At 52.5% G+C, this 25,843-nt stretch overlaps 1 protein-coding gene across 4 annotated transcripts; it reads right to left on the bottom strand.

Annotated features, from left to right (window-relative positions):
• Positions 1 to 160: 160 nt before the first annotated feature.
• usp45 (ubiquitin specific peptidase 45) lies at positions 161 to 25,636 on the bottom strand. Of its 4 annotated transcripts, none has more exons than XM_084707356.1 (18): positions 25,311 to 25,636; positions 24,713 to 24,847; positions 24,387 to 24,556; positions 23,866 to 23,966; positions 23,594 to 23,694; positions 14,873 to 15,021; positions 13,934 to 14,029; positions 13,689 to 13,819; positions 9,144 to 9,231; positions 6,640 to 6,721; positions 5,628 to 5,719; positions 5,424 to 5,480; positions 5,193 to 5,327; positions 4,451 to 5,042; positions 4,060 to 4,157; positions 3,640 to 3,867; positions 3,227 to 3,371; positions 161 to 2,616 (listed from the first exon to the last, which is right to left on the bottom strand). In XM_084707356.1, the coding sequence occupies exons 2-18, from the start codon at positions 24,813 to 24,815 to the stop codon at positions 2,486 to 2,488; spliced, it is 2,499 nt and encodes an 832-aa protein (XP_084563482.1). In that variant the 5' UTR covers positions 24,816 to 24,847; positions 25,311 to 25,636; the 3' UTR covers positions 161 to 2,485. The 4 variants fall into 4 exon arrangements, with proteins under 4 accessions (XP_084563482.1, XP_084563472.1, XP_084563499.1 ...); XM_084707346.1 differs by having other exon boundaries at positions 13,689 to 13,822; positions 25,311 to 25,635; XM_084707373.1 differs by having other exon boundaries at positions 3,781 to 3,867; positions 25,311 to 25,631.
• Between the last annotated feature and the right edge of the window lie 207 nt (positions 25,637 to 25,843).

The raw sequence follows: 25,843 nt of genomic DNA, 5'->3' as shown, positions 1-25,843 counted from the left end.
ATTACAATGTAGTTATTTTTATAAATAAATAAATAAATAAAATAAATCTGAAGCGCATACTATTACACTCTAGCATGATACTCTGATAAGATAACATAATATTCTGATAAGAAATTTGAACATATGGTTAATAATAGGTTACAAATGTATTACCACGACATTAATTTGCCATCCTTATTGTTTTATTAAGAACCTCCTTCTCTTCTTACAATGGATTCATTATAATGCAACTTCGGAAATCTATGCGTTTTGGTTATTATTTAACACTCATTTTTACTCATCTGCAGCCAAGTCAGCCAAGCCAACCAGTCAAACTAAGTCACACCAAACCTGGTTTGGGTTAAACAGGTAGTGCAGTATCCCAACCACTCCATCTTACTGGTTGTTTAAAGACATGAGCTTTACATTTGTTGCTCATCTAGTTTCCACGGGTAGCCTGACAGCCTTTCATTAAGACAGATGTAATCACATGTGACCCCTCATCAGCAGAATGTCCCAGAGCAAGTGGCCCTGCTCTTCCAAACAGACAAATTTCAGGAGCGATTTGCAGAGTCCGCGGCGGTAGGTTTGACACCATGCTGTACGCTCTTAGCAGCTTGGTGGAGGCTGTCACTTCGCGAGCTGCCTTGACAGAATCCCATTCGACGTTGCCCTTTTCCAGCTTCCACACCCACCTCCTCCTCACCAGCTCACAACATGTCCCCGAAACAGCGCGGCCTTGCACTCGTCGCCGCGACGACGCACTGAAGATGGCACCCTGGGATCCGCAGTGACAGCCAGCTCTAATAGCTGCCGCCGCTGTCTGCAAAAAGGGAGAGATGATGACACACATTCCGGAAGAAAGGGAGAGGAAAAACAAGCCTTTTCCCTTTCTTTGTTTCTGTAGCCTCTAGACAGAGCTGAACACAAGGGAGAGACCAGTACAAACACAGGCAGAGCCCAGCAGTCCCTTGTACACTTGTTCATAAGTTAGATTTATTCTAGCTTTGATAGATTTGTGATTCATACATCCCCACTTTAGATTCATGATTGAAACCAAACCAGACGGCCGTAGAGGAAGCCCAGGAGAGCAAGTGACAGCTGCTCCACACTCTCACACACACACACACACACACACACACACACACACACACACACACACACACACACACACACACACACACACACACACACACACACACACACACACACACACACACACACACACACACTCTCTCTCTCTCTCACTCTCACACACACACACACACACACACACGCACACGTGGACACAAACAGGCCCACTAACGAGCCCCATACATAATACTCTGTTGTGCGTATCTTTGCATATGTATAGCGTAAATAAATACATCTCTGACACCCGCACACGCCGCCTGTAGACTCTGTACTGTATGCTAACGTGTGTGTACCTTGACACATGTTCTTACCATGCAGATGCTCATTCACCAGAAGCGTAGGCACAAGAGAGGTCTGGGCCACACCCACCACACATCACTAACCTGTCAGCAAGGAGGCGGAGCCTCACCACCACAATCATTTGGCAATTTTTCAAAACAAACCAACAGAAAATAAAACAAACAGCATGTGCACCATTTCAGTAAAAACAATGAACAATGTAAAAAAAAAAAAAAGAACCTAAAGGAATCAGACGGGTTCGAATGCCAGATTGACCAATCATTGGCCTGCATTCGGCTCATGTGACAGTAAGACAGTGACTGTAATTTTCAGCTCTTTCACCAAAGGTTTGTTTCACAGTCTCAACCCTCAACCGTGTTATGATGGATAGACGAATAAAGTCAATGAAATCAAGTGTACAGTCAGGTGACCACAGAGGATCTAGGCAGGAGTCTGGCCTTGTCTCTGTGTGTTGGTTTGTGGGGCCATAGACTGAAAGTTTGCCAAGAACACACTCTGGTTTGAAACACACTCCAGCACACTGCAGTCCACCCTAGGCAGGAAAGTACTCTGCTGCCTGTCTCTTTGGCAATCTTAACAAAAGTCTTCACGATCATCCTAATGGGAGTCACATACAGACATTAGCACATTCTCTACAATACAATCCAGATCACAGCAACAGGCTGTAGTATAAATACTGTGGCATTTTCCTCATTGGTGCTGATTGATAAACGCACTCCCTCCCCCTCTCCTTCTGGCACCCTGAGGGGACCTGGACATAAATAAACTCTCTGGCCCAGAGGATGCACAATAAGGAGGCCCATTCTGAGGCCGGGGGAATCCGAGGCCCAGGACCAGGACCAGGACCAGGACCAGGACCAGGACCAGGCAAATCCAGCCAGCCTGTGAAGCTGCTCAGTCCAGCCATGCATGCAGCGAGCCTGGGGTCCTCCGGCCCTAGCCAGTCCCATCATGCAGAGCGAGTCCTGACTCCAGACCTAGGCCAGGTTCCTACGGGGGGGGGGTCCTTTGTGTGGGGGAGGAGGAGGAGGGGGGGGGGGGGTAGAGGGGTCGTAGGAAAGTGGGCGGGTTCCTACAGCAGCTCCTCGTAGAAGAGCAGGTAAGCCTGGGAGCTCAGCACCCTGGACTCTGGGACAGTCTGAACTGTGGTGTCACTGACGTACACCCACTGACCCTGGCTGGACCCACTGGCCTCTCTGGGACCTGGAAAACACACACACACACACACACACACACATTATATGGTTTCCCCTCTCCGCCTCAAGCACACTTGGCACTGAGAAAAGAGAACACACGATGGAGAGAGCCAAGTCACTTGAAATCCAATCTTAGACCTTGGTCTGTCCAGACCTGCCTGATGCTACAATGGTCAAGTAAGGGCGGGGGAAATACACTGAACAGATGGATAGAGAAGGTGAAGGTCGGCCTGAGTTTTTGACTCTTGGATTTGAGCTGTTAGTTTCTGTGTTGCCGCACTGTGCCATCGTCTTAGAAGCATCCGGAACAATGCAGGGCGAGCTCTATGCTATCTAATTAACCAGCAAGGACGGCGGCTCACAGTGCACCAGGGAGGCATCCGAGAACATTTCAGCTCCCTGTGAAAGGCCTCCCGCTCTCCTTGAGAGCTGAAAGAGAAAATGACATCTCTACATCTCCCCACCGGACAAAAAAAAAAAAAAAAACTGTGTGCCTCGCCTCGAAAGCGCTTTCCTTCAAGGTTGGCGTGGAGGAAGGCGGTCGGCGGCCGACGCCGACGTAAAAAAAGAAATCGAAAAGAGAACGAGGCCTCGCGTGGAGACGGGCAAACCCTCACCTGGCTGGTTCCGACGCGGCTGCTCCGAGGGTCTCTGGGGGGGGCGCACTTTCACGTAGGCAGTGTAGTGGCCCCCCCGCATCGAGCCGCTGTGCTCCACGATCCCATACAGGCTGTAGAGAACACGCTCCCCCGACACCAGGTTCTGCTCGGGGAGAAGACAAACACATACACAAATCCGCACACACACACACAAGCACGCACGCACGCGTCAGAGGTGTCATCACAGGTGTCCGAGTTCACACTGAGACAAAGCCAGAAGAACGTGCTGGAAGCTAAGTCTCTCCTGCATTCATCGTCGTGCTCGATACCCTCGAGTGTCTTATGATAAATGCCAATCGAGCCTCAATAATCTTGACAAAGACCATCTCTGTTTAGCTGGTCTTTACTGCGGCATTCACGATGATGTTCACCTTGTCTATAGATCTCAAACGAGAGACACAGTGAGAGCGCGAGGTTCCTCTCGAGAGATTTGTGTGTGGAAGAGAGAAGGTCATTGTTGTGTCGAAGGTTGGGGGGGTGTTAAAGGATGGGGTGGGCGTTGCGGCGAGCACCTTGCAGGAGGCGGAGCAGAAGGGCGCCAGGTCCACGGTCAGGGGGAAGTCCACGTGGCGGTTCACTTTCCTCAGGTTCATCCCTGCCTGCACGCAGGAACCACAACCGCACGGTCACACAGCCCAGAACCACAGCCAAACGGAGAGTGTGCGTCTAAGTGCGTTGAAGTGGGTGTGTGTCTATGAGTGTGTGTATAAGTGTATGCGTGTGTATCCATGTTTGTGTGCGTGTATGTAACAGTGTGTGTGTGTGTGTGTGTCGCGGGGAGGCAGCCTAACCTGGTGGAAGCGCTTGAGGTGCAGCGTGACCACGGGGGGCAGTGCTGATATGAGGATCTGCTTGCGAGCGCTGGTGTACACCTTCTCGGCTTTCCTCTCTGAGGCCACGGTAAAGAGAAACACTTTCAGGTCAGAGTGTGTGCATGTCTGTCCGACTCACGGTGTGTGTAGGTGCCTGGTGTACCGGGTGAGTATAAGTGTGTGTCTGTGTGTGTCTGTGTGTGTCTGTGTGTGTCTGTGTGGGTCTGTGTGGGTCTGTGTGTGTGTGTCTGTGTGTGAGTGTGTCTGTGTCTGTGTGTGTGTCTGTGTGGGTCTGTGTGTGTGTGTGGGTCTGTGTGTGTGTGTGTCTGTGTGTGAGTGTGTCCGTGTCTGTGTGTGTGCGCGCGCTGACCTGCCACGGTGCTCTTGCGGAGCTGCTTGTGCCTGCGCTCGGTGCAGCTCTCGCACAGCAGCTTGTTGTTGCCCATCAGCAGCTCCACGGAGGTGAACTGGTGCAGGCAGGACTGGACGGAGCACTCCTTGGAGCAGGGGGTGTAGCTGTGCGACAGGGCCTGGAAGGCGCCCTGGTGGAGGGGCTGCTCGCGGTGCCCCGCGCCCCCCTGCTCCTCCTGTCCGTCGGGGCCCAGGCCCAGCTTGGACACGGCGCTGACCAGCTGCTCCACGGCGCCTCCGCCCTGCTGGGGCTTGGGGGACGGGGCCGAGGCGAGGGGGGGCGGGGAGGGGGTGAGGGTGGAGGCCGTGCCGGAGCTCTGGGCGTGTGCCGAAGGGGGGCGGGCCGCCCACTCGCTCTCGGAGGCCTCGCTGTCGGCGTCGTTGCTGCTGTCCTGGGGGCCGGAGTCCTTCTCGCTGCTCTCCGATTGGCTGGCGGCGGCTGCTGCCGCCGCAGGCGTGCGGGCCTCGTCCTCCTGGGGGCGCTCTGGGGGGGCGTCGGCTGCCCCCTCCCTGTCCTCAACATGGCCTGAAGACCTCCTGTCCTGCTGCTTCTGCACACACACAACTCTAATCAAAACCCATAAATGCTTCCACCTGCACGCTCTCTCTCTTCTACACACACACACACACACTCCTAATCACAGCCCAACCATACTCACACACACACACCCTCTTTCTCCGTCTCTCGTTCCCGTACACACCTGTCCGCCCTGCTTCCTGTTGTTCTTGATGCACTGAGCGTGTGCGGAGGAGAGAGTCTCGTCGCCGTGGGGCCCGTGTGTCTCCTGGTCCCGGATGACCTTGCCCAGCCGGCCAGGGTTGGTGGGCTTCGACATCTGGAATGGCGGAGGGGGTGGGCGGGGTTACACCTGCAGCTTATACCAACACAGTCTGTGGGGGCAGATGCCATCGCGCGGTGACGCCAGCCTTACCCGCTCCTCGATGATGGGCAGGGAGATGTCCATGAAGGCCTCCTTGACAGTGGAGATCTGCGGGGCGAGCAGACCAGCTTTGTTCAAACACACACACACACACACACACACCCTAACACATGCTAAAATCCGCAACACGTGCCACGTAGCGTCTGCCGATATGAGCACACGCGGGAAACACACACCGAACACAGGTTGGCTTACGTGCTCGCACTCCTCGCACATGATGGTGTTGGTCAACTCGCCCACGAAGATCCTGTCCACAAAGTTCATCTTCACCCCCTCCTTCCCATAGGCTGGCAGAGGAAAAGGGAGGGTCAGAAAATGGGGGTTATGTCCAATCAGATGCAGGGACAGGCTGACGGGCAGAGCGTGTCGTACAGGTGGTGTACAGGAGAGGAGCTGGTCGAGACTGGAATGCTCGGCCTGAGGGAACTGGAAGCAGCACGTTTACCTCAGGAACGCCGACACGTTTCTTTTCTGTCCACGGGTCTTTTGGAGGACTGTCTCACCACATTGTTTGATGCTGCACTGTGTGCAATACTGTAGTTGAGGTGTGTGACTGCTGCGTTTTTGGGAGACATTTGGTTTGTGTTTTGTCGAGTTACATTTTTATTGACCACGACGACTGTGGCTCGAGATGCCGCAAAGACTGCGGCCTCAGAAGGGTTTTCTTATTTGTATTATTGTTTTTATGTGAAGCAACTCGAGCTGCAATTCTTGTATGAAATGTGCTGTATTAAAAAAAGTCTTCTATGTATATGATGTTATAGTCTGTGCCCGGTAAACACAGACCAGGTCTAGACGCTGCTCACGTCTTGTAGGAGCTGTGCGCTCCTGATGCTCGTTAACATCCTGTTCTTTCTGCTATCTGTTTGTCGCTTTGAATGAAAGCGCCACTAGATGGAGCTGTTGAACTGGTTCTGTGAGCGAGGCGGGTTGTCGATGGCGTGTGGTCTTCAGGGTTCCAGTGGATTTGTGTGAAAGGGTTGGGGTCAGTTCTCTCTTAATTAAATACATTCCGAATCACAAACTGGAATAACAATTCTAAAAGCTAATTTTTTCCCCATTATTTCAACCGCTTTTGTACAGTTACACAGATATCTTTTGCAAATTGTTTTTTAAACGTAATATTTCAAAGTAAATTTCACATAAAAAATGTTGAAGAATCGAGCCCAACCATGGTGTGTGTATGTATGTGTGTGTGTTTTAAAACCTTTGACTTGGCGCTTGGTCTCCTCATCTGCTGTCTTCTCTGTGGGGTTGTTGAAGGCCTTCAGAATGCTGGCTTTGATCCTCTGCACTCCACACACACACACACACACACACACACACACACACACACACACACACAAAGAGAACTTAAACGGCATGTTAAATCTTTCAAATGCTGGCTTGGCTTCTCTGAGGTTGGCTACCAGGCAGTGATGTCTGTGGGCGTCTGTAAAGCTCTTTGTGACATTGAGTAGAAAATGTCATACAAACAACATTTGATTGTATTTATTTGATCTAGTGGGTAAAATATTGCTTACTTAAAAGTCATCAAATGATTCGATGTTGCCGTCTATTTCTTTCAATGCCTTTAACCGATCTAAAGTTGTGTGTGTTTTTATGTGTACGTGTGTTTGTGTGTGTGAGATGATACTTCTATAGGGGAACCAGAACTCTGAATGGGCACTTGGGGGTGTGAGAGGTGTGTGTGTGTGTGTGTGTGTGCGCCCGTCGTCTGCCTGCTCTGTTATGTGAGATGACATGGTCAGTGAGTATGTTGGTGCAAGAGCTGTGAAGACACACAGCCACAGTAAAGCACCAATCAATAGATAATTGGCCGTGGCTGTCTGTGGACCTAACCAGTCACACCCCTCCCCCAGACCCACCGCCAGAACCCACGCACTGGACAGCCTATCTAGGTCAGAAGCCTCGTTAATCCCAGCCTGGCCCGGCCCGGCCCAGCACCCCTCCACAGAATTAGATTTACCCACTAATTAGTTACCAGCAGAGATCTTCCCCCACCCCCTTTACCCTTCCTTCCCAAAACAACAGACTGCTCTGTCCCACGCAGGACAAGGGGGGGGGGGGGTCAAGGAGGAGAGAGGCTTGGGTCTCAGAATGGAGTACCAAACGTCTCAGCTAACTGGTGATAATTGACTGTGGGCTCATTAGCATATTTACATATGTGATCCTAATGACTAATCAACACAAACACTTAAGACCCTCTAGTTCGCTGGAATAGGCATTGAGTGAGAGAGAGAGAGAGAGAGAGAGAGAGAGAGAGAGAGAGAGAGAGAGAGAGAGAGAGAGAGAGAGAGAGAGAGAGAGAGATGGTGTGTTTGTTTTTGAAACTGAACATAGTTAAGTGTTGGGCTTCTGGTTGCCGAATGATGGTCAACAACGGCGACAAAGTGTTGCCGAACCAGCTTCTGTATGCTGCGACTTGTCATTGGTTACTATGGTTACACTCAAAGAGTTTTAAGTGAGTCAGGAACCGTCAGAAATGTTGAAATGGTGTGTATACTGTGTGTGTGTGTGTGCGTGTATATATGCGTGGGTGTAAATGAGATAAATGTATACATGAGTGTGCCTGATTGTGATGAATAGAGCTGGTGCTTCCCCCCCTCCTACTCTTCCTGATTGGAGGGGCTGGGGAGGGGGGGGTGGGCGGGCATGGAGGGGCAGGGGGGCTGAGGGAGGGAAAGGGAGGGGGTGACCCTGTGGCATAATGGCCCAGTCCTGCAACTCATTCAGCAGCTGTGGGTTTCCCAAGACCGCACAATGGTGCCGTGGCCCTGCCACTTGCAAGGCCCCCAAGTAGCACAACTGTCACCGTTCACAAGTCGGGAGCCAAGGACCAGAGGAGGGCCAGCCGGGGAGGCCCCTGCGGGGCTGGCCGCTCCACACCCGCTCCTCCTGCTCCTTCAGGGGCCCACTGAGACACTGGTGGGCTGGGGGGCGCCCGGGGATGGGCTGGGGGTGGGGGGGACCTGGAGCTCAGCTCTGTGGGGGTCATAATTGCTTCACAAGGGGGTAGGACTCTGCACTTGCCAGAAACATGGCACCAGGTTAGGACACAATGGCTAGCCAGGCAGAGACCAGACCGCGCGCACACACGCACAAAATATGGACGTGTGCCTTTGACTATCTGTTGTCTGGAACACTAGATAGCTACCCTTAGTTACTGGGTAAGACAGTGAGAGCAGAAGAGAGAGGGGGAGAAAGAGAGAGAGCATTTGTGTGTGTCAGTTTATCAGGGGAGCTAAACGTTGGTTTGATGGTAATACCATACTGTACCAACTAGATGACACAACAGATCAATAATGGCCTCTTGGCTTCATCCCAAGTTGAGCTGCAGTACGCTACGATTCGATACAGTTCCCAATGATACACAGCTATCCAGCTAGTACCGTCCAATACTTATCACTCCCAGCGTAAACCAGTTAAACACTAGCGTTAGCAGCTAGCCATTTGGGAAAACCAACAGGTTGGTTGTAAGGCAAGCCAATCATTATTATTGCTTGGTCATCCAAAGACCAGTTACAAGGACAAGTTACATTTTTCCTTTAGTCCAATTAATATTTTTTTTTTTTTATGAATTAGTGTACCATAAATGTTTCAAATAATGAACATTTTTTAGTTTGGGCAAGAGTAGAACATGATAGTGTGCGTACATATGAGTGTGTACTGTATAGGAGTGTGTGTGTGCGTGAGAAAGTGTGTCCTCACCTTTGTCTCCTCTACCCTGATAGACTCCAGCAGGTAGTGCAGAAGTTCCTGACTGTCCTGCTGCTGGTAACCCTTGAATCGAGGAGCCCTGGGAAGACGGAGGGAGGGAGAGAGCGAGAGAACGGGGAAGAAAGATTGACAAAGAAAGAGTGAGAGGGAGAGAAAGTGAGGGAAGGCGAACAAAGCTTGGACATAGAACCCGAAGCCACGAATAACACCAAAATCGAAATGGAATTTGTTTAAACCCACATTCACAAACACACAAACACATGCTGCCAATGTGCTCGTTTGGCACCGCAGGAAAACTGGGACAAACACACGGCGGGCCTGCCGCCTCGCAAACACCCGCCTCCACCCAGACAGAAAGCAATCAGCCACATCCACAAAGCAATCAACTGCATAGAGGGGCTTGAATGAGGAAAGAGAATAGGCATTCTTCTTCCTCAAGGACTTTCCCTGGGTGCAGCCGGAGAGGCGCTGCCTCGCTCTCTGGTGCCTCGCAGGCACACATTGTTTCACTCTGCCGGTTTCATTAAACCAGCTCGGGTCACACACACACGCAACCCCCCCCCCCCCCCCCCGTGACACGCACGCTGACACAAACTCACGCGCCGCGACACACGACGCGCTGACATAATGTTGCACTTTGGTATTATTATGTTCAGTCCGATTCAAGGTAAAGCGTCCACATCGTGGCGTTTTACGAATGACACTACATTTACAACGTTTTATCAGCTGTAGTTGGATAAAGTGTCAGGCCGCACAATACTGAGACAAGTCGGTCGCCTAGTCTACCGTACGTTCTATGGTGTCACGATCAAAAAGGGATTTTGTACCAACTGTACATGCAGTATGTGCCAAACTGGGACATACTGCTTTGTATAAAACCATGCCTCGAAGACAGGCTGGTTTTGGGATGTGGGTCAGAATAGGCTCACACACTGCCAATGCTTCTGGATGCAGTAGGACATTGGGGTACTAAAAAATAAATAATTGCACACTGCATTTGACATACTATGTGTTGGCACACACTAAATATGTTTTGGGCATACAATACATTATGATAGTATGGGTATTGAGACACAGCTATCTTGTCTGTTAACCTAGGTGTCACAATCAATCGATCAATATAACATAAGATCAACTTCTTGATCTTGGAAAACAGGCCGCGGGTGAGAAAGCTTTTAGTGAGGGGGTCAGATGGCTGAGCGGTTAGGGAATCGGGCTAGTAATCTGAAGGTCGCCAGTTCGATTCCCGGCCATGCCAAATGACGTTGTGTCCTTGGGCAAGGCACTTCACCCAACCTGCCTCGGGGGGGGGGGATGTCCCTGTACTTACTGTAAGTCGCTCTGGATAAGAGCGTCTGCTAAATGGCTACATGTAAATGTAGTGCTCACGCTACAGCCCAGATCCCGGCTTCCTACCGTCACAGGGCCGAGCCGTCCCGAGCCGTCCCGGGCGTCTCCTTGAGCTCGCCCCCGTCCGGGCAGCACAGCTGCGAGGGCCAGATGCAGGGGCCAGACGGCCAGCCGGCCAGACGGGCCACAGGCGTGCCAACCTGTTGGCCGGCCACAGCCACACAACTCCCCCCCAAAACGGGGTCGAGAGGCTGAAAGTAGGTCACGAGGTCGGCCCCGTTAACCATGTCTTTCCGGTTCGGATGCTTTTACTTTGACGGGGACCGGATGTAGTGGTGTTGTACTGGCGAAGTGGGAGTGTGACCATTTAAAAACCGAGTCAACGAAACACAGTGTTTTATATGAATGAACAGGCCCGAGCGACGGCAGGGGGGGGGTCAGGGGTCGGGACGGACCCAGATGAGGGTCCCGTTCAGCCTGCCGGCGGGCGGACGACGCCGGGCGAGTCTGCTAGCGTCGGCGGCCGGACGTGGTCTGCTGTGATAGGCTGCCACCGCGGAGCAGGTCTGCCGTGGGTAGGCTGGCGTCGGGGAAAGTGTGGGGGGTCTGGGATGGGACAGCAGAGCTGTGGACAGCAGGCCACCTGCCCCCCCCCCCCCCATGTCTCAGTCCCTCTGCCCTCTCGTCTCTGCACCATGCTGGAACGAGGGGGGGGGAGAGGGGGGCACATATGTCCTTGATTTGCGTTACATGCAATGTCTCCTTCGCAACGATGGAATGTTCGCTTTTGACTCCAGGAATTCCAACTTGATCCTGGTGGCAGCAAGAAGCTGGTGTTTAAGAAGGAGAAAAGGGGGGGAGGGGGAGAGTGGAGTGGAGGAGAGGCGCAGGGAGAAGGGCAGAAAGAAGAGGAGAAGGAGAAGGAGAGGGGCGGGCGGGCGGGGACCAGAGTGGAGTGTGTGTCCTGGAAGCTCACCGCAGTGGAAGAGAGGCAGAAGGGCCCTGCAGCGCTCGCCCCAATCTGGGCCCCCGCCGCACACACACAGCTGCCCCTCTCTCACTATTAACAGCGGATGAGTTAGTACCAGACACAAGCCTGCCCCTGCCCCCCCCACACACACACGCACACGCACACTCCTTTCCCTGCCTACATTTGAGAGCCTGTCTCTCCGTGCCTGTGACCGGATTGCTTTGCTGCCTGTCTGTCGGGCGAGGTTAAAGCAGACAGGTGAGCAGAGCGACAGGCAAAACTGCACATGAAACCACTACTTATGTTTCGGAAGTGTTCAACCCCCACACAGGGTCACTCAACCCCCCCCCCAAAAAAAATAAAAATAAATAAATAATAATAATAACAACCCTACTCATACAAGCCCAAGCCTAGCCCCCCCTCCCCCCACACACACACACATGACACGGGGAGAGTACAGAGTACCGAGGGTCTGAGCACAAGCTGGGTGCCTCGCTGGCACCAGGTCCACAGTGTGGTGCTGACCCTCCAGACCACAGGCCCTGGCGCTGGGCCCAGACCAACCCGTCCAGCTGGCAGCCCTGCCAGGCCAGGCCCGGCCCGGCTAGCAGGGACCCGGGCAGCAGGAGCCCAGCTGGTCATGGGGGAACACACGCACACACACACACACGCACAAAGCAGATTCCGTCTCCAAAAGCAAATAAACAGTGGCAAGGCTCCTGCTTCAATCATGGTTGGAGCCAAGTTGAGCTGCCCGGAAACACACACACACACACACAAAAACATAGACAAACACAGACACACACACACACAGGAGAAGATATAGGATCTGTAGCAGAGAGGTAGCCTTCACAGTAGCAGCAACACGAGGAGGAGCAGGGCATTCTGGGAGTGGGTGGTGGGTGAGTGAATGTGTGAGGAAGGTAAACTGCCACACACTGAAGTGTGCATGTGTGCTGTGAGTGGGTTTGGATAAAGGCCTGTGCATGTGTGCATGCACTGTAAGCATGAGCAAGGCCACGATAAGAGGCCCGTTTGTGTGCGCACACGTGTGAGCGTGTGTGTGTGTGTGTGTGCGGGCGTGTGTGTGCGGGGGGGGGGCGGGGGGGGGGGGGCGTGCTTGTGTGAATGCACCATCGAGTACACTGTGTGCTGCAGGCTGATGTGGCACCAGGTGAGATGACACACATGTACACAATCATACACACACACAATCATACACACACAATCATACACACACAATCATGCACACACAATCTCACATCCACAAGCCTGTTAGTTGAAGGTTGGGTACCTGGGAACACATCAAAGCAGCACCAGAGAGGTACCCAGCCGGCTGACAGGCTGGCACTCGACGAGCCACCCAACCATTCTGCACCACACACACACACACACACACACATTAAAGACTTACTCTACACACACAAACATAGGCCTGTCTCCCAGCCTGTGCACAACCTGCAGTTCACCCTGTTCAAACACAAGAACCAACCAACCATTCAGCACGGGGTTCACACACACACACACACACACACACACACACACACACGAGCGACCAGCCGAGCATCCTGGCTGCTCTGACAGTCCACCACCAGAGGCCCGGGCCAGGCAGGAGGTTTGTTGGGGTCAGACACACACAGGTGGAGCTGCAACATGAAGGGGGTTGGTGTGTGTGTGTGTGTGTGTGTGTGTGTGTGTGTGTGTGTGTGTGTGTGGGGAGGGGGGGGGGGGGAGGTGGGGAGCAGAAACAGACACAGGCCTGGACCAGGTGGGGTGGAGCACAGCAGAAAAGGATTCATTCATCCATATTCATCTGTAAGGGGATGAGGGTGGTGGGGTTAGGGCGGCCTTTTCTCAACTGGTGGGTCGTGACCCAAAAGTGGGTCGCAAGCTGGTGTGGAGTGGGTCGCGTGCTTTGGCTCCGTCCAAAAATCGAACTTTTATTTGTTTATGTTACCGAACTTCCGACGGCGCGCTTTTATTTCGAAAGGTGCTCAAAGCTCACGCATTTGCCGTGAGACTCCGAGGAGATAGCCGTAACAGAGTTACATGCCACCTACCAGCCAAGCAGAAACATCACCAGCACCAGCAGGGTGGTGGAGTTAGGGGGCCGCGGTGGTGGGGTTAGGGGGTGAGGGTGGTGAGGTTAGGGTGGTGTGGTTAGGGGGTGAGGGTGGTGGGGTTAGGTGGTGAGGGTGGTGGGGTTAGGCTCTCACTTGTGGCACAGCTGGTTGAAGAGGATCTTGGGGTTGACGGGGCCCTTCCCCCCCTCCCTCATGCCGTGGAGGAACAGGAACATGGCTGAGGTCAGCGGCTCGGGGCTGGCCAGGGTCACCGTCAGCGGGCCCTGCTGCACACACGGCACAGCATCACAGCCGGGATGGAAACAGTCACATCTACACATCACATCGACGAGGTTAACACGTGTGTGTGTGTGTGTGTGTGTGGCAGCGGACAGTACCAGGTTGGTGTCAGGCGGGGGAGGGATCTTCAGCTTGTGACCCTTCTCCTTGACGTCTTGTATGAGGTCGTTGAGCAGGTGGGTCTGGGACAGGTTCTGGGGGGTGGGGGGGGGAACAGAGGAGGCACAGAGGAGGTCGGCACAGAGGAGGTCGGCACAGAGGAGGTCGGCACAGAGGAGGTCGGCACAGAGGAGGTCGGCACAGAGGAGGTCGGCACAGAGGAGGTCGGCACAGGCTTCTCCAGACCCCCCGTCTCTAGGGTGTCTCAGAACAGCGTTAACACCCACCGGCATGGAAGACTCCACAGATTATAACAATCCCAGTGATCCGTAATCCCAGTGTTTCCTCTATGTCGATTTTGGCGTGGCGGCCCGCCACGGCAAGATTTCTGCCGCCACGGTATCAGAAATAGGGCTGTACATCAGCAGGCATCAGCAGTGATTGTTAGAGTGCGCGTGGGAGAATAGCACGGACACGCGCTTCACGCCGCAAGCGGGCACGCACACCACTCTGCGTCCTTGACAACTGTCCTATAACTTATGTTGTCAGTTCATTTCAACCTGTTATTATATTAGTCTAAAGTTCTTGCAAATTTAAATTAAGTAAACTGGTGATTTAAAGTAGCCTAACCTTATTGCTTTAAGGGAAATAGGACAAATATATGTGCAATATTACATTAGCTATTAAACAGTCGACTAATACATTAAGATGCTCCAAAATATAGTGAACTTTGTTTCGGCTGTTCGGTTGTTCGGACAGACGAGGAGAATCCTAGTGGAAACACAGAATCCCATTCCTCCAAAGCCGTGAGAACCTCCCCACCGAGCTTTGATAACGACACATCTACGACCACAACACAGTGGCGTCTTGGCCTCGGCACGGCGAAATCCAATGTGCACGACCCTGCCCACCCGAGACCCACCGGGTAGGAGCCCTACCTGCATGACGGCGTTGAAGAAGCAGGTGTTCCCCAGGTTATTGATGCCCTTGACGGGGACCAGAGTGCTGTTCGCGGGACTCCTCCCCCTGGGCGGGTCGGCCAGGTCCAGAGGCTCCTCCCTCAGCTTGATCAGCCTGGAGCTGGGCCCTGCGGGGGGGGAGAGGGACGCAGTGAGCAGGAGAGCTACGGAGGGAGGGTGGAGAGGGGGCGGGAATGCTGCACAGAGGTTTCAAGTTTGCAGGGAGAGGTCGGAGAGTCGGGCCAGAGGTTTAGAGGACGGGAGGGGGTTAGAGGCTGGGAGGCTAGGTTTTGGAGGCAGGGGAAGCTGGGGTTTGGAGGCTAGGGTTTGGCGGCTGGGTTTAGAGGCTGGGGTTTAGAGGCTAGGGTTTGGAGACTGGGAGGCTGGGGTTTAGAGGCTGGGGTTTGGAGACCGGGAGGCTGGGGTTTAGAGGTGAGAGGCTGGGGTTTTTAAAGGCTAGGGTTTGGAGGCTCGAAGGCTGGGTTTAGAGGCTGGGGTTTAGAGGCTGGGGTTTAGAGGCTGGGGTTTAGAGGCTGGGGTTTAGAGGCTGGGGTTTAGAGGCGGAGGTTTAGTAGCGGGGAGGCTGGGGCTGTGGCAGCAGCTGGAAGTAGAAGCGGGTCATATGGGAGAACAGATGACAGCTGGACACGCTTCCACTGGTTAGGGAGGGAGGGCTGTTCTAGACACAGCTGTTCCTCCTCTCCTTATTCCCCCCTCTCCTCTCCTCTCCTGTCCTCCCCGACCCTCTCCTCTCTACTCAGCCCCTACCGGCTCCCTTCCCCTTCCTCGCATCCCTTCCCCTAGTCTCACATCACACAACACAGGAGGAAACTAGGCCAATGAGAGCAAACAAGTCAGGAGCATCTTAATTCAATCAAACACAGACTACAAGCTAGTACATGCCAACAGGGCCCGGGACAAGCAATCAACAATTAACTGTTCTGCCAGGCCATCAGTGCTAATTCAACTGTCATCGGTGCCATTAGAGCATGGGGGTGGGGGTGTTCCAACACATTAGGCACTAACGAGCAAAACAAGTGAGAGGACCCTAGGCTGTGTAGACCCCCCCCCTCCCCCACCCCCACACTTCTCCACACTTCTCCACACACACACACACACACACACAAACACAAACACACACAATTTAGCCCATCTTTCACGCACCACTAGACAGCAAGCTGCCTTCCTGGCTACCCCCCACCCCCCCCCCCCCCCCCCCCGCCCGCCCCACTCAGAGTGTGATACAGCTTGGTCTTCTCAACACAGGGGAGGGGAGGGGGAGCGGAACCTGCGCCAAATACCATAATACTGCTTCAGGAGTATTTCATACAAACTCAAGTTGCTTCGACTCATTCTTTCTTGCCTTTGGAACGTGGACTAATGATGTTGTTGTGCTGGGTAGGGAAGTGAAGAGGTGCTAAACAGGCCTGGTGTCCTGTGTGTCTGGATGTGCTCTGTGCCTGACATCCCCGACCCCTCTCGCCTCCCCCGCCCCAGGCTCCCCAGGTACAGGGTGCGGAGGCCAGGGGTGGGCCTTGGGTCGCCGCCCTGCGGTCGCACATCCATCAGGAGAACACCATGAGAGACGAGACCTCTCAGTCTGAAACACTTCACCCTAAACCAGTCAGGGAGCCCCGATTATACTCTGGGCCCGGTCCCCCCTGGCCCCTCGGCCAATGAGCTTCCGTCCTCCCACTGGTTGTTAACCCAGCATTCAGGAAATCCTAATTATGACTGCAGAACCCTTGGCCTCTCCTCCTCCGCCTCTCTTCTCTCCACTCCATACAGCATCTTTCTGCTCCCTGGTATTCAGCTATTGAGCGAACTGTCGGCTGGCCTCCAGCTCGCCCGCCCGTCCGTCTTTCTATACCTGGTTGACCTCGAGGGGCTTCACGCGCACAGGCATTATGCCCTGGACGCCACAAGACCAGGCACACACACTCCACTTGCATTGTCCACACACAAACACACACACGCGTGCACACACGGGCAAACGTGCACGCTCGCGCACACAAACTCGCACTACAGATGGGGTGAAAGACCGCAATTCAAAGAGGTGGAATGCGAAAGGAATTAAATAAATAACAACAACAAAAAAACTGCCGAGCCGTTCTTTCACGCCTTCCATCACATGTGACATATGGTGTTTGATCACATGCTAATTGTTTTCCTTGAAATCTTGGTTTTCCTTGCGAAATGTCCCTCTCAAGGTCGTTTCTCCTCTTCACGGCAACATCCTTCACTCTCTGCACAACATCGCTTTTCACCAGCGACGCCCGAGTCTCGCAGCCTCGAATAAAAAGGCAAATATCCGACACAGTCACTTTGACAATAGCCACAGCAACGGGCCTGTCAGTTTCGGAGTTTGCTAATGACGTGGCCTTGGTGGGCCGCTTGCCGGACGAGCCCTCCCTGTCCCTTAGGCAGCCAGTGTGTGGACAGCACGGTCCTCAGGCTCCAGGACCGCTCAGGAGGGCAGACGCGACAAACGGTTGGAGATCTCTCCAGAGAGGCCCGTTCTGTACACAACACGGGGTCTACAAGAAGTGTTTCTCCCGAGAGAGACGTCCGACGTGTGTCCCGTTTTACGCTCCGGCAGGACGTGTTTGCGGCAGAGAAAAAGCAAGAATGAACTCAACAAGGAGAATCAAGCACACAAACAAAATCACCGGCACCACTCAATCCCAACTCTGGGATCTTTCCAGTCACATCAGTAAATAGGAAGGCAGACAGTGAGACTCCCTTCACAGCTCTCCTTTCAGCTGTTCCCCTTCAGCCAAAAAGACAGCTTACAAACACCTTCTAGTTCATTCCCACAGCAGAATCCATTTGAAACAAGGCCAAAAAGACAGGCATTACTTTTGAAATCAGCTTTGCTCAACTGCTTTTACTGTGTTTACATAGGAATTGTTTGGAGCCTTTCACATTTGAATGTTTTGTGTTGTTTGTGAGTCGCTAACCTAAGACTTAATTGGTACGTGATAAAAAAAAATAAAAAAAAACTTTTGAAAATCGAATTGAATTACTGGCCAAGCACAGAAATGTCAATGCCTTTTATGAGAGCTGAAATGTAGGAAGTGAATTGGGTTCCTAGACCTGAGTAAGCAGACAGTGACCTGTCCTTCAAGCCTGCCACTGTCACTAGTTGTTTTTTTAAACAGGCAGTCAAGTTGAGGGATTCAGTTTCATCTACAACAGGGGTAATATCCGCCAATGAAATATAACAGATGGAACAATAAGAGCTCATTCCTTATCCTTTTACTATATATTGCCATATTATTTATCATAAATTGACATTGATCCCCCCCCCCCCCCCGCATACAACACCCCGTTTGAATTTAGTTATAATAAATTATAACATTTGTGTTCACCCATTTTTTTATCAGGCGTGTTGAAAAAGGTTCATTGTCTGAAAGGAGGTGAATAATTATTTGTCTTTAATGTATCTTTTATTCGACGGGCAGTACCTCAACATAGTAAAGCACATAACCCTCCAGTGGCTAGTGGCTACACTTCTGAAGTAGACACCAGACCATCATCCATTATGGATCAGACTTGGGTGTCAATCATCTCACTGTGGGATGTTATACACACTGTGTGTGTGTGTGTGTGTGTGTGTGTGTGTGTGTGTGTGTGTGTGTGTGTGTGTGGTGGAGAGAGAGACACTGCGTGGGAGAGAGATGGTGTGTACATGTGTGTTCTATAGTGTCAGTCCACCCAGTGGTGCCAACAGCATCTGTCTCCCCCCCTCAGAAACATCTGGAAGTCTGTCTGTATCTGCTAAGCCATCAGGGAGAGAGCCATATGGCAATACTCATGACACACACACACACACACACTCACACAACACCCTATGCACAACCCACCAACACAAAAAACAACACACACACACACACAAAGACACACACAAGGCGTTCTGTACACCATGTGACTGTCCGAGGTGGGCAGCTGAGAGAGAGAGCGACCTGTTCCTTGGCAGAGTGGAGGAATGGGCATGCCTATGGAGCCTCTAAGTGGGACTCCCAACCAAGGTAAACAATGCTCACTCCGCCATCTGGCTGGGACTGTAGGGGGGGGGCTGGGGTGGGGGGGGGGGGGGGGGTGGATGTAGAGGGGGTTGGTGTGTGGGGGGGTGGAGAGCAGTAGCATATGGAAAAGCAGATTTTTCCTCTCCCCGCAGCAGTCAGGGAAGGCAAATGTCAGCATGCGCCGCGTCCACGCTTGACTGTGCGGCGCTCGGCTACACCACCTGGCCCTCCTTGCCCAGCCACCGAGTATGGGCAGCAGTGACACTGTGGCGCCTGTCCCCGGGGCAGACTAACCATGCTACCCCCCCCACCCCCCGCCATCCCTAACAGCCCCCCCCCCCCCCCACCTTGATACACCCCCCCCCCCCCCCCTCCTTTATCCCTGCTCATTTTCACACAAGTGAAAGAGAGCGCAGGACTTCTTTATTTGTAAAATATTTGCCCGGGTTACATGCCGGCAGCAGCAGGCACACCAAGTTTAATCGGGTATGAACGTGAAAGCCACTATCGGCATAACTGCAAGGTTCATTACCAGCTGACTACTGGCCCTTTACGCGCTGCTGCAACAATATTATAACTATTGACAGCTTCCCTTCTTTAAACTATTCCCAGAGTTCAAAGAGAGAAGGGGAAAGGGGAAGAAGGGAGAGGGGAGGGTCCTGTCATGCAGCAAAGAGTAGCCAGTCAAGAGGAAGGCCAGGCAACACCAAATGTCTGATTAATCTGTTAATTTGTTGTGCCCGCGGGGCATGAAAAGCCTGCTTCCTCGCCATCTGAGGCCAGAGGAGCCCACTGCCACGTTAAACACACACACACACACAACTTTCCGAGCTAGTCCTGACCACAGTGTCCTACATTAATGTTCAGTGGTGGGTTAAGACAGCAAGTCACCCTTGATTAGGCCCACCCAGGCCCCCACCGGGGAGCAGGCCAGCCCGCTGACCGCCAGCCCACTGACACGCCACAGCCCGGCCCGGCACACGCACAGCCTGTAGCACGGGCCGGCTACGAGCTAGCCTGCTCCACAGGCCCCCGCGAATGCCTTTCGCACACAGACTGTGTGAGGGCTGTGACTGGTCGGAGACAGGGGGGAGGGTGAAAGACAAGACAGATTGTACCGCCGGGTCCGGATGCGAGGGAGGCTAAGACCACCCCCTTACCTGTCCAGCCATCATCGTTTAAAAGATGTCCTGTGTTCAAAAAATAAAAACACAGGAAGAAACAGCTGTGAGGTGGCTCACATGTCGCGTACCACACAAGCCTTACCGCAGGTGTGTGGGTTCTAATCCGGCCCAGAACCTTTCCTCCCCTCACACTCTCTCTCCCTTACGTTTCCTTTCATTCTTCACTCTCTTTCCCAATAAAGCAAGAATGCCCAATTATTATTTGTTAATTTATTATCATTGTAGCTGTGAGAACAAAAATTAAATACCGTGAACACACCCACAAACCCTTAGATGTTGGAGGAACAATTAAAACGGAACCCCAAGACCCTGCAACGTGGAAGTGGCGGGCACGACGGCGTCCGATACCGTGTTGGTTATGCTCCTATACCGTGTTGGTTATGATCCTATACCCGTGTTGGTTATGATCCTATACCCGTGTTGGTTATGATCCTATACCCGTGTTGGTTATGATCCTATACCAAGTTGGTTATTATCCTATACCGTGTTGGTTATGATCCTATACCGTGTTGGTAATTATCATATACTGTGTTGGTTATGATCCTATACCGTGTTGGTTACTATCCTATACTGTGTTGGTTATGATCCTATACCATGTTGGTTATGATCCTATACCGTGCCCATGATCCTTTCCTGTGGGCAACGCCAGGTTTTCACCAAAAAGAGAGGGACAAAAGAAAGAGAGGGAAAACCGCTGGATGGATGAAGATCAATAGAGGGATGTAACGAGTTGGAGCCGACAAACCTCGGATGCCCATTCACAGCAAGCATTTTAATTTAGTGCACAGAGCCAGCCAGCTGTACGACTGCCACTGAGGTCAAGTCCCCTTGTGCTAGGGCTCGGGTACTTGAGCTGAAGGCCTTGTTGGTGAGAGAGCATGCTTAATAGATTTTTCTTTCTTCTCGGCACTGTTGTTGTACCAAACTATTATGGATTCAGGAAACATTTTTTCCTGGGGCTCCTTTGTGCCCAGGGTGGGGGCAATGCGAAGAGGAGAATACTGCACTGCGCTGAGCCTATACCCTGGCCTTCAAGCTGGAATTTCAATTTCACCAGCTCTCCTAGTCCTCCAGCCAGTCCATCTGCGGGCTACAATCACCTATTCAGCCTGCCGGTGGTGAGGTGGGGGGGTCTGAGGGTGGGGGGTGGGGGGGACAGGTAATCTTAGAGGTGACCAGACCGAGTTGTGTGTGTGTATATGGGGGGGGGGAGAGAGAGAGAGAGAGAGAGAGAGAGAGAGAGAGAGAGAGAGAGAGAGAGAGAGAGAGAGAGAGAGAGGGAGAGAGGGAGAGAGACAGTGGGGCACCTATTAGAGCCCTTTAACCAGGAGCCTGTTTGTCTGGCCTGAGAGCGGGCCTCAGATGAGACATGTAGGAGCTGGTTGGATGAGTGTGGGGATGAAAAGGAGGGCCATGGAAGAGGCAGATGGATGAGTGTGGGGATGAGACGACAGCCATGCAGTTGTGTGCCACTACAGATCCAGCAGGGGGGCACAGCTGGATCCGGGCTTCTGAAGATGAGCTTCACGAAGGTCGAGGGGAACTAAACAAACTCCTAGCTACCGATAAACAAATCAATAACTCAACTTATGCTGTGTGATTGTGTACTTATATGAGTGTGTGTGTGTATATAACAAGACGGGGTAAGGGGGAGGAGTGGGGGGGGGGGGGGTAAAAGCATTTGCATGACTAAACACAATGTGTTAAAAGTGTGAATGTATGTGTATGTGTGTGTGTGTGTGTGTGTGTGTGTGTTTGTGTGTGTCCAGTCAAAGGCTGTGCTGGGCCCAGGGAGCATGCTGCAGCTGTTGAGATCCAGTCTCCTGGACCCGTGTTGGACCCTGGATCCCACAAGCCTGGCACACAGGCCCGTCCCAGAGGTGCCGAGACATGCAGCAGGACAGGGGCTCGGCGAGGTGGGGGGATTGGGAAGGGAGGGGGGTGACAGTGGGGGAGAGGGGGGGGGAGCGTTGTCCGGACCCCGACACAGCTGCTCTCGTTCTTCAGGGAACCCAGCCGGAGAGCGTCGCTCAGGCGTCTAATGCTTCTAATGTGTGCAGCCACGCGGCAGGAGTGGAACTGGAGCATCGCTGGGCCCCCCTGCAACACCACAGCATGCCTAGGAGAGAGGCCTGGAAGAGGGGGGACCAGGCTGGGTCTGGGGACCAGCCTGGGTCTGGGTCTAGGTCTGGGAGAGGGGGGACCAGGCTGGGTCTGGGGACCAGCCTGGGTCTGGGTCTAGGTCTGGGAGAGGGGGGACCAGGCTGGGTCTGGGGACCAGCCTGGGTCTAGGTCTTGGAGAGGGGGCCAGTCTGGCTCTGAACCAGCCTGAATCTGGGAGAGGGGACCAGATGAGTGTAGGTCTGGTAGAGGGGGAAGGGACCAGCCTGGGTCTGGGAGAACCAGAATCTATCCAGTGCCCTGTTGACCAAGGTTCCCCATACTCTCAAGAAGACTACAACCTACAATCTCTTCCACAAAGCGGAAGCATAACTCAATATGCACAATTACAGGTATATCTCCCATAACTGCTGCTTCTGAATTCCAGTTCATCTCAATTTCATTAGCATCAATACTTGCTTTACTCTACCAGTGGCCCTGACCAGTCTGAATGGAGAGCTGTTACAAGCCTCCATCAATCTTGAGCATTCCTGCTAGCCAGCCGCTGCCTCTGTATTCATAAGGTACTGTATTAAGTAGCCTGTCTTTCAATCGCTGTTGAACAACACTCAATGTTCAGTAATATATTCCACTGGCAACATAATGTATTCACAGCGCTGATACCATGATGCCATTTGAACCCGTGTTTAATAAAACTGCAATTTATGTTTGCCACAATGAAACATACCGTACATATCGCACACACACAAGGTTCTTTCTGGGACATAGCACAGCTTGACAAATTCGACCTTGTGGGTCAAGGTTTGGGCCCATCTCAACATGATGACACATTCACTTATCCATCTCCCCGTGTCTCTTCCTCTCTCCCTGCTCCCCCCACCCCCCCTCCATCCCCACATCATACGCCAGAGAAGGAACAGGTGTGAGAGAGAGAGAGAGAGAGAGAGAGAGGGACCAGCTCGGAGGCAGGGGGAGGTGGAGTGCTGCGGTCCCTTCCTCCTCTCTTCACCTCCATCCTAACCTCCACCTTCTCCAAACCCCGGAGGGATACTACAGCATTATTACAACAGATAAAGGAGCAAGATGATTGCTCTGAGTGAGTGAGTGTGGGTGTGAGTGTGAGTGTGAGTGTGTGAGTGAGTGAGTGAGTGAGTGAGAGAGAGAGAGAGAGAGAGAGAGAGAGAGAGAGAGAGAGAGAGAGAGAGAGAGAGAGAGAGAGAGCGAGAGCGAGAGAGAGAGCGAGAGAGAGAGAGAGAGAGAGAGAGAGGCAAAGGGCTTGAGAGTGTCTCCACCAGTCCTGAATGGTTAGTTTGACAGACAGAGACAGTTCGTCCTCTCTTTGGTCGGCCGGCAGCCGCATGACTCACCTGAGGCAGCTTTGGCGGAGTGCTTTTGGAGGAAGTCCAGCGTCTGGGCCAGAGCCTTTTTGTTGCAGTGAGTGGAGAGCTCTTCATTACATTCAAAACACCTGTCGGGGAACAGACAGGGGAGCACAGGGAGGAGTCAGATTGGGATTGGGGATGACTTCTCAGTGTGCTGGAGGGTGGGGGGCGGGGGATGTCCTGATCTTGGTAAACACATCCCAAGTATCTCTACGCCAGACTACAGGCGACCCCACACAGGCAGGTTCGAGTCTCACCAGGCCTTCCAGGAGCTGAGGCTGATGGTGATGCAGTGGGCCTCGGGGTGCAGGGCCTGGTGGTGCCTGGAGGAGTGTTGGCTTTCAGACTGGTTACAGCCCTGCAGGAACACAAATGGGCCCGATCACGCACACACATCTTAATTACCAGCCTACAGTCCCTGTTACAATTCAGGTTATATAAACAACATATACAAATCTGATTACCAGGGAACATAAAAGTGTCCAGTGACATCGTATTTCCATAATCTATTCACGGCTACTGCTCCCATGGAAGCAAAAGTGAAACTAAATTCCCCAGAGAAGTTGCTTTCTCATACTGTCACAAGACAAATGCATCTGGAGTTCCTGGCTTTATGTTACTGGCTGACTGGTTGCCTGGCTGACTGGCTGACTGGCTGCCTGGCTGACTGGCTGCCTGGCTGACTGTCCGCCTGGCTGCCTGGCTGACTGTCCGCCTGGCTGCCTAGCTGACTGGCTGACTGGCTGCCTGGCTGAGAGTGAGAGAAGGGAGAGCGGACCTGGAAGCCACATTTGAGGCAGACGAAGATGTCGTGCAGGCCGGAGGTCTCGGCCTCCACAGTCGACCTCTCCCTGAGGCAGTCGGAACACACAGCCCACACGCTGGACGACACAGCCTTCCTGACCAGGCTCAGGTCCACCGCCCTGCTCACGTGCTGGCAGGTCAGGCCTGCCGGGGAGGGAAAGCAAAAAGGAACGCTCTGTCTCACTGGTTACCTACATGTAGAGGGAAGCCGTTTCGGCAGGAAGTGCTCTGCTGGTCCTGGTGTTTGCATACAGCCCTAGTGTCTTTGCGCATTGTGCGGCGTCCATAGTCCATACGTACCACTGACTTCGTCAGACGACTCCTCGTCCCGAGGCTTCCTCGGCTTGTTGGTCCGCTTGGTCATGTCGGCCGCTTTGAGGGAGAAGGGGTCCTTCAGTCGCATCTGTAGATGGAGGAAGGACTCTCCTATCAGACCTAGAAGAGATGGAGACACTGTGGTGGGCTGAAAAGGATCACCACTCACACAAAGGATTACCATACCCCAAGGCGAATTCCTTCATATGTGGTCAGCGTCTGACCTGACCAGTACCTAACCCCACTACGAAGTTCACGACAAGCATCACACAGACAGCATTAGCGTCATTGTCAACTAACTTTAAGTTAAGATCGTAATTGTGTCGGGTTATTAATAGGGTCTGACAGTTTTCCCAGTTCTATGAAATAAATGTTAGTCCCTATTAATAACCCTGCAAACACCTAAGCTTCAACAATGAGTCACTATTAAAGGACACGACTCATTGGCTCGCTAGGCCGTTTAACGTTATTGTACACAAATCCTTAGCATAGGTTAAGTTAGCTACCTACCTACAGTTCTGAGGTATTACCTTACAACATCACCGATTAGTTGTTTAAAATATGTCAAACACCTTGAACGTACCTTCTATATTTAGGTGGAAAGCTTGTGGATTTAGCTAACGTTAGCTCTCTGGCTAGCTTGCTACCAAAACCGGTGCCTAAATGACAAAGATAGGTAAACGTGTTCCAAGTGAAATGCACATTAACGAACGGTAAATAACTATCGACAATACTTGCTATCAATGCGCACCTCCAATAGGTACACTTTCAGTATTTTTTTGTACTTTATAAAACTGTCAGGGTCTGCTAGGTGTCGATAGCATCCAATCCGAAACTATACTACTGTCACAGAAGTCAACAAATGACGCGCTACGGTGGCTGCCGTGGTGTGGAACAGAGCGATGAGAAAAATAACACAGGAGTTCAGTAAAATAATTTATCTGGCATATAAATCCATGCAAATATGTATGTACAACTGGGGCCACTTGCAATAAATGTTAGTAGCATTATTCTATGTTTTGCTTAGTTCTCTATTGATCGCGCATGGTTTTCATCCATAGAAAACCGCAACGTTGTCCCGTCCTTGCTGTGACCCGTACGCACGCTCACGTCAGT

The sequence above is a fragment of the Hypomesus nipponensis genome, chromosome 2, assembly GCF_054491055.1.
Source record: "Hypomesus nipponensis isolate SF chromosome 2, ASM5449105v1, whole genome shotgun sequence".
Classification (NCBI taxonomy): Eukaryota; Metazoa; Chordata; class Actinopteri; order Osmeriformes; family Osmeridae; genus Hypomesus; species Hypomesus nipponensis.
This window is presented reverse-complemented; position numbering and strand designations above follow the sequence as displayed.

What these genes read in the sequence shown, in the direction of transcription:
- usp45 (XM_084707346.1), bottom strand. Translation starts at nt 24,815, where the DNA reads ATGCGACTGAAGGACCCCTTCTCCCTCAAAGCGGCCGACATGACCAAG. An exon ending in CTCAGCTCCTGGAAGGCCTG is followed by an intron (nt 23,695 to 23,865) that starts GTGAGACTCGAA and finishes GTTCCCCGACAG; the next exon opens with GTGTTTTGAATGTAATGAAG. An exon ending in TCAGGGTAGAGGAGACAAAG is followed by an intron (nt 6,722 to 9,143) that starts GTGAGGACACAC and finishes TGTGGAGTGCAG; the next exon opens with AGGATCAAAGCCAGCATTCT.